Source organism: Haplochromis burtoni, unplaced genomic scaffold (genome assembly GCF_018398535.1).
Source record: "Haplochromis burtoni strain Fernald_Lab_line unplaced genomic scaffold, NCSU_Asbu1 Contig_61, whole genome shotgun sequence".
Lineage (NCBI taxonomy): Eukaryota > Metazoa > Chordata > Actinopteri > Cichliformes > Cichlidae > Haplochromis > Haplochromis burtoni.
Genome location: NW_024582422.1, coordinates 925354 through 932294, shown reverse-complemented (window position 1 = coordinate 932294; position 6941 = coordinate 925354). Strand labels below are relative to the sequence as shown.

The window sequence follows — 6941 nt, the reverse complement described above, 5'->3', positions numbered from 1 at the left end:
TGATCATAGAGGCTACCATAAATTCTGTATTGAGTAGCACATTGTAAACACTTATATACTAGCTATAATGTTATGCAAGGTGTGAATGAAATGATAGGAACAATTAAATAAAATTAAAAAAAATTTACTGTTTGAACAATTTTATTTTTCTTTTTATAGTTTGACACTTGGTTTGAGTCACTTGCTAACATGAAACAATATAAAATGTACAACTAGTGCTTTCAAGTAATACACATGATGATGCAGTGACGTTTTCACCACAAAATAGCACTACTGAATACCAAACTGTGGAAGAAGTTTAGCAAGTCAAAAGTAAAGCATGAAATCCATTAAAAGCTTTTCATTTATATTGAATGCGCAAAGTAGTAACAAAGATATGACAGAGTATATGAAAATTATATTGCTGTAAAATAAATAAGAGCAGCTTGTGACTGCATACCTCCACTAAGGTAGGTAATCCCCTCCACACCTTGCATGCACCGACTCTCTGCATCCAGATTAATTTATATTTTCACAAAAGATGTTATCTTTTGATATTTATTATTAAAACTGTATTTTGTAGCTGTGATGTTGTGAAACATCCAGTCTTGTTCTCTTGCAATGGTAAATGATTCAAAACCTTCTGGATCCAGGTGGCGATGCACATATTTTTATAGTTTATATATACAGTCACAAATTTTGCCAAGCCACAAGAGTTCTGTCCAGTAATCCTGCTGAAAAATAAACTGAACAAATCATAAAGCTTCTCTGGAGGAGGTAATAACAAAAGTACGTTTAAAATGTTGTACAGCTGGTTAATTAAGGCAGAGGTAGAGACGCATTTCTAAGGTTAAGGTTCCGTATCCACATCAGTTTCCACATCTGTGTGCCTTGCTTCTTATTCTGCTCCTGGAAATTTGAGCGTTTTATCCCTGATTGTTCTATAATGTTCATGAGCCACAACGTAGATGCACAACAGTCTTCCTCACATAAGCTCATCCTCAGACTCTGGATCTCGCTCTCTTGCCTTCAGAAGTCCCATTTCCACTGGAGGAGTCTTCTTCAGTCTGGAGCGAACCGCACTTCAAGAGGAAAATAACATCAAACACGAGAATCACACATATTGTAAACTGTGCAGGTCTCCAGGATAAATAAACAAGTGTCTATCAGATATAGAAAAATACAGTACATTTCTGTCCCTATAGGTATGCACTAGGGCTAATGATTGGAACTAAAATTAAATGTATAACTTTTGAAATCCAAAGGTTTTCTTTTTGTTTGTTTTTTTTAATTGATGTGTTACAGTGGTCCCTCGCTATATTGCGGTTCACTTTTCGCGGCCTCGCTGTTTTGCGGATTTTTTCGGGGGTGCAATTTTTCATTTATATATTTTTTTAAACAGCGCAATGTGTTCTGCGTCCTGATCGGCTATAGACCATTTTCAATCAATCTCGTGCTGTCTCTTATACAGTACAGAATTCGTTCAGCCTGTCAAATCTACATAAATCTTCGCTAGCAGAAGACAACAAACACAACAGTGTCTACGTCAAAGGATTATAAGGAGCATTAAGTAAACCAAACAGTCAGATAAGTCAAACTTCACTCAATTCCTTCTTCTTGCTTCCTCTACTTCCGTATCATTAATTCATTAATGTTGAATTGTCTCGCAGCTGCTCTATTCACATGTTCTGGACTTGAAAACGGGGTTTGATCTTTGGTTTTATTCTGTAATACTGGACTTATTTTTCTATGAAGGTTTGAACTTTGAGAGTGTTTAAACAAGAGAGAAGCGCGTCAAAATGTCGATGCCTGTCTGAGAAAAATGTATAAAGTGTGTAGTGAGGGGTTTTTACAGCCTTAAAACATCTATAATAATTGTAAAAAATAAAGTTCCCTACTTCGCGGATTTCACCTTTCGTGGGTTATTTTTAGAACATAACACCTGCGATAAACGAGGGAACACTGTTTTTTTAAATCTACATTCTTGAGCAGCAAAAACACATTTATTACACATTTTCTCTCTTGGATTTTATGGTGAAATAGTGGCAAAAACCAAATTTGATTAAATATGAATCAGAGGTTTGTTCTCCTTGTATCTGGTTATATCTGCACCTATGGCCAATTTAAAGCCTTATGTGCTAAATAAGACAAAAAAAATGCATTTCCAATTCTTTGAATATATCTAAATCACAATGGGATGTCTTATTGGATTGTCTTTTGTGGAGCAGGTTCTTACCAGCTGACGATGCAATAGAGCACGCTCACTATAAGCATGGCGAAGGCGAGGTGCCAGGAGTAACACATGGTAATGAACATCATATTGTTGGGATCTTTCAAGTCCCACTCGGGGCCGCGGGGCGGGTACAGCACAAAACCAACCTGTGGTTTAGAGGAGAAAACATTGGGAGTAACTATAAATCAGCAAAACATAAACATCTGCTCATAAAGCCACATTCAGATTTACCTCCCAGAACCAGGTCCCCTGAACCACCGTTAGCGTGCACCGCAGCAGCTCCAGAATGATGTTGCCTCGGTGAAAGATCTCCAGGAAGGCAACAAGAGTCTCTCCAAAGACCGCGTACAGAAGGAGCAGATGCACGTGGACATCCAGCATGCTCCTGCCATGGAGGTGGTAGAGAAAAAGAAATCCTGCAGAGAACAAAAAGCTGGTAATGTAGGTAAATGTGTTTGTCTTGATCAGTTAAACTCCATCTAAACTTCAAATATTTATCCCAAGCCATCGCCACAGATTGTCTTAAATTCAAACAGTGCGAAAATAATTGACTCAAAATGCTATAAATGTAAAAATGCAGAAAGTCCTATCTGTGCTTGGTTTAAATTAGGCTTAATTAACCCCACAGGGTACACTTAAAATGACCTTTGAATGGGAGGAACTCAATTTGATTAACAAGAAATGTATTTATACAAGTTTATTGGAAAATGTACAGACAGGCAACAAGTTGTAAATAAAAACCTGAATTAAAAAAAAAAAGATCAGAGTATGAAAGTTGGTCTGTTGTATGGGAACATACGGCAGAAGCAGTGAAAACAGTCCATCTACAATTACAGCGATGGATAATAAAGGTGGATATAATGGCGCACATTCATAAACCCCTCAATATAAAGCTTGGGCAAACACTAATGGAGGATTTTTTTGTGTTTTAGATGTAAGACTATCTTCGAAAATAGTATTGTTTACTCGAGACTTTGAAGGATCCAAGGATTAAACTGATTAACTTATTAGTAAGCGATCTGCCCTGAAGCACTGGCTTGAAATAAAAAGGATATCAAAGGATCTCAAAGACAATGATTACATTTTATTCTTCTTACCTTCATTAAAGAAAGCAATTGCCAGCATTAACCGATCCAGTGCCAGTGGTGCCGCTTCTGTGGTGTGGATAATCAGAGACACTGTTGCAAAGAGCCCAAAGAACAAGTACATGGTGGCGTGGTGCCAGCTGTGCAGATGGTCCCAGTGTTTCTCTACGAAGTCGTACAACTGAAGCTTCGGTCCACCCGATCCAAACTGTTCTGCCAACATCCCTGAAAGCACCACGTCAGAGGAAACATGCACATCTCCTTAATTAAAGCCCTGATTTGTCTTGGATTTACTCGAGAAGAGTCTTGCTAGTTATATCTGATATATGGATGCATTAAGAAGCTTTTTGGACACGCTTACCAACAAGGGAGAAAAAGAGTATGACTGAGCTCTCAATGATCTCCAGCCGTCGCTGTGAGGCTCGGCTAGCCAGACGAGTAGAACCAATACCCTTGTTCCTGCGCGTGGCATGCCAAATCGAGTACTTTACCGTCCACCAAATCCCAGCAGCAAGGAAGAAGGTCCCAGGGAGAGCGTGGCCTCTGAAGCTGCCCATGATACCTCTCAACACCTAGAGAAACAGATTAGGTACTTCATGGAATTAGAAGTACATATTACACAAACACTTCTTTCCCACTACTAACATGTTTATTTAATTCAGCCAGATATGACTTGAAACAAACAATAATTTAACCTAACTTATCATCTGAAGAGTAGACAAGATCTATTTTTAGCACAACTGGAATAAGTGGATAAAAGAAAAGGGAAAAAAGTGCAACAGTGCCCATAATTTAGTTAAACAGCGTAATCAAACATAATTAGCGTGTGTGCTGGCGACCGTCCTCCAGCTGAGCTCAGCAGAAGTGCGTCTAGCTGTGGGAGGAGGCCTGTTAGGAGTGTCACGAGTCATTTACCTTTACGTGGAAAAATAGAAACCCATTTCTTAACATGCACTCCAGAAAAAGCACGTTGTTTGCAAAGACTGCAGCAGCATCTAACACTGAGTATAGGATCCTCTTGATAATGACTAAATATCATTAAACCTGCACCGGCTTATGTGGACTGCTGAAGTCTTTGTCTGGCCAGTTTCTTAACAATTACTTTCACTCACACGATCTCAGTTGGTCATTATCAGAGACTGAATGAAAGACTAACGGGGACCATCATTTACAAAAGGAACACCCTGTTGTATTCAAGAAGAGCTGAAACTAGAGCCTGAGCTTATAACCCATATGTAAAGGTTTTACTGAGGTCAAAGGGTGAAAAAGACCAAGATTATTTTAATAGTCTATTATGCACCAAAATATATTTTTGAAAACAGAATCACCACCCCCTGCTGGTTATTAGAAAGAATGCAGGCTCAATAATTTCCCTTTTCAGACGTGGAAACTGTGTCTATTGTGTCAAGTTAAATTATGTTTCTAGGTCAAGCAAAAGGTTAATGGGAAAACTTGCAGACTTATCTAAAAATTAAAACTCAGAATTTGATATTCTCCTTTTTCAAAAGGCAGGAAAAAGCATGAAAAGCAGTCAATATGTCATTATATTGAGAAACATGTCAAAATGAGAAACAATTTACATCATTTACCAAGCTTGATATAGTCCAACATAGTTCATATTATCATTAAAACAAGACTTTGGAACAATTTTATCATATTAACTTAAAATGTTACTTATGTGATCAGAGGTACTGGAATGGTAAACATAATGATATTGTCTCCGACTTCCATAAATTCATAAGGCTTCATATTTAATTAAAGAAAGAAAGCTTTTTAAAGTGTTTGACTGCAGTGCTCTTAGGTAATGACTGCACTTTGTAAAGTGAGAGCAAAGCTGGAGTGGTATGAATAGCAGGCAGAGAATAAGAAAAAGGCACATGGCTGTACTGTCCTTTGTGATGGAGATGACCAGGCAATATTCTGCTCGGCAACAGAGGAAACCTTTGAAGGAGGACACTCAATAGAAACCGATTGAGATGTTAAACCCAGCTCATCTGTGTCCGACAGTCTTTTGGGGGTGCAGCCTCTCCAGACTGAGGAAAACACTCCAGTCTCCATGGCACTCAAGAGCCACTAGAGGATTCATCAGTGTTTGGCTGATTCAGTGTTTTGGCTGATTTAGTTTAGCCACAAACACTAGTCATCTGCGCCAGATATAAAATCTCCCAGACCGTTTTTATGACAACGATGTAAAATAAAATAAAGTATGCTTTTATTACACCAACATGGTGGGAGTGGTGTAGTAAAAGTGTTCGCCACAAGTACAAATATGATTTCTATTCTGTGAATTGGTCAAAACTATGAGCATAAAGAGGTTTTGGTGCATATGTTTGAGGCTGGGATGTCTGGGAGGCAGCTGTCTTCAAAGGGTGTTCCTGTTTGAGTTTTGCTATTAAAAATATAACAAACAAGCAAACAAAAAAAAACTTCAGCTGAGCTAATTAGAAAGGGTGCACACTTCAATAAATTAGGTTTTTCTGTAAGTTTTTGAGTAAATGTAGCATGGTGCATACCACCACGGATCCCGTCTCATCCACTGTAAGATTAACAATATTCTAGATCAAGCCAAAGTTAAATATAGACATTACTGAATAAGTAGCATCTGCATCACATTTGTGAACCTACAATATGTGATACTTCACTCTAAGGGTTTATACTAAACGTTTTAGCAAGTTTAAATTTCCAAGCCAATCTGAAGTGAAATTACTCTGATTTATCTCTCCTGAACGTAAACTTTGAGGACAGTGATGTCTTGAGGTCTACAAAAAGAAAAAGAGAAAAAATGGAAACAGTCGTTTGACAGAATCAGAACTTTCTTTTTTTTTAGTAGTTTTTTTTTTCTTTTTTTAAGTAGTTTTATTTTAGCTTCAGGAGATGAAACAGTGTTGTGGAAGTTAAATCGTGAAATCACTCAGCAACATTGTCTAAACGGCCACCCGATGTCTTGTACATAATTCTCGATGGAGACCTTCCTAATCTTTTTCCCCTTCCTTTCTTTCTTTCTTTCTTTCTTGACCTGGCTTTACATTTTATCTACACATGAAACAGTAGGCTTGATTTTCTTTACTGTGAGAGGAAAAGAGAGGGTCTCTTACCCAAGTTTGTTTTTCTCCGAAGATCAAAAGTTAGTGGAAGTATTCAGACAGAAAAGGGGAAGAAATTTTTTAACGCATCTTCACTTTGCCCCCCAATCGCATAAAATCATATTTTTTTTTCTTTTGGAAAAGAATATGGGTCTCTTTTTACATCTTCTCCGAGTCGGAATCCCAGCAGGATCCAGACCAGATCCGTTTCACAACCCTTTTTTCCTCCCCTACTCTAAACACTTCGAGCTTTTCTCTTATCAAACCCTCCCATTGGATGAGTGTGAGCTTGCGTCACCTGTCTGTGCGGTCATTGGTTGGAGGTAACGTCAATCTCAGGTGTCCACGTGTGCACTTTCACTCCGCCTGCTCGTGCACGGCTCGGTCCCTCCTCACTCTGGGAAAACCGCTACTTTCCGTCGTGCCAGGGCAGGCCTGGCTGGGCCGGGACAAGACTTCCAGCACGTACACCACAGCTGGAAGACTTCCTCATCCTCTGGCAGGAGGTTTCTTGACCAAGTCTCGTTTTACTCGCTTAATTGTCTCCAACCAGTCCACACA

The 6941-nt window shown here is 38.7% G+C and overlaps 1 protein-coding gene across 1 annotated transcript; it reads right to left on the bottom strand.

The window, feature by feature from the left end:
• Nucleotides 1-123: 123 nt before the first annotated feature.
• Nucleotides 124-6606, bottom strand: tmem45a (transmembrane protein 45a). Its single transcript, XM_005922975.3, has 6 exons — nucleotides 6393-6606; nucleotides 3659-3869; nucleotides 3310-3522; nucleotides 2444-2628; nucleotides 2216-2358; nucleotides 124-1061 (listed from the first exon to the last, which is right to left on the bottom strand). Exons 2-6 carry the CDS (start codon nucleotides 3852-3854, stop codon nucleotides 965-967), a joined length of 834 nt encoding a protein of 277 aa, XP_005923037.1. The 5' UTR covers nucleotides 3855-3869; nucleotides 6393-6606; the 3' UTR covers nucleotides 124-964.
• Nucleotides 6607-6941: the final 335 nt, after the last annotated feature.

Excerpts from the sequence above, each read along its gene's own strand:
- tmem45a (XM_005922975.3), bottom strand. The coding sequence starts at position 3,854 with ATGGGCAGCTTCAGAGGCCACGCTCTCCCTGGGACCTTCTTCCTTGCT. Across the intron at positions 3,523-3,658 it reads ACTCTTTTTCTCCCTTGTTG|GGATGTTGGCAGAACAGTTT; the intron begins GTAAGCGTGTCC and ends TGGTGCTTTCAG. Across the intron at positions 1,062-2,215 it reads CTCTATTGCATCGTCAGCTG|TGCGGTTCGCTCCAGACTGA; the intron begins GTAAGAACCTGC and ends TTCCTCTTGAAG.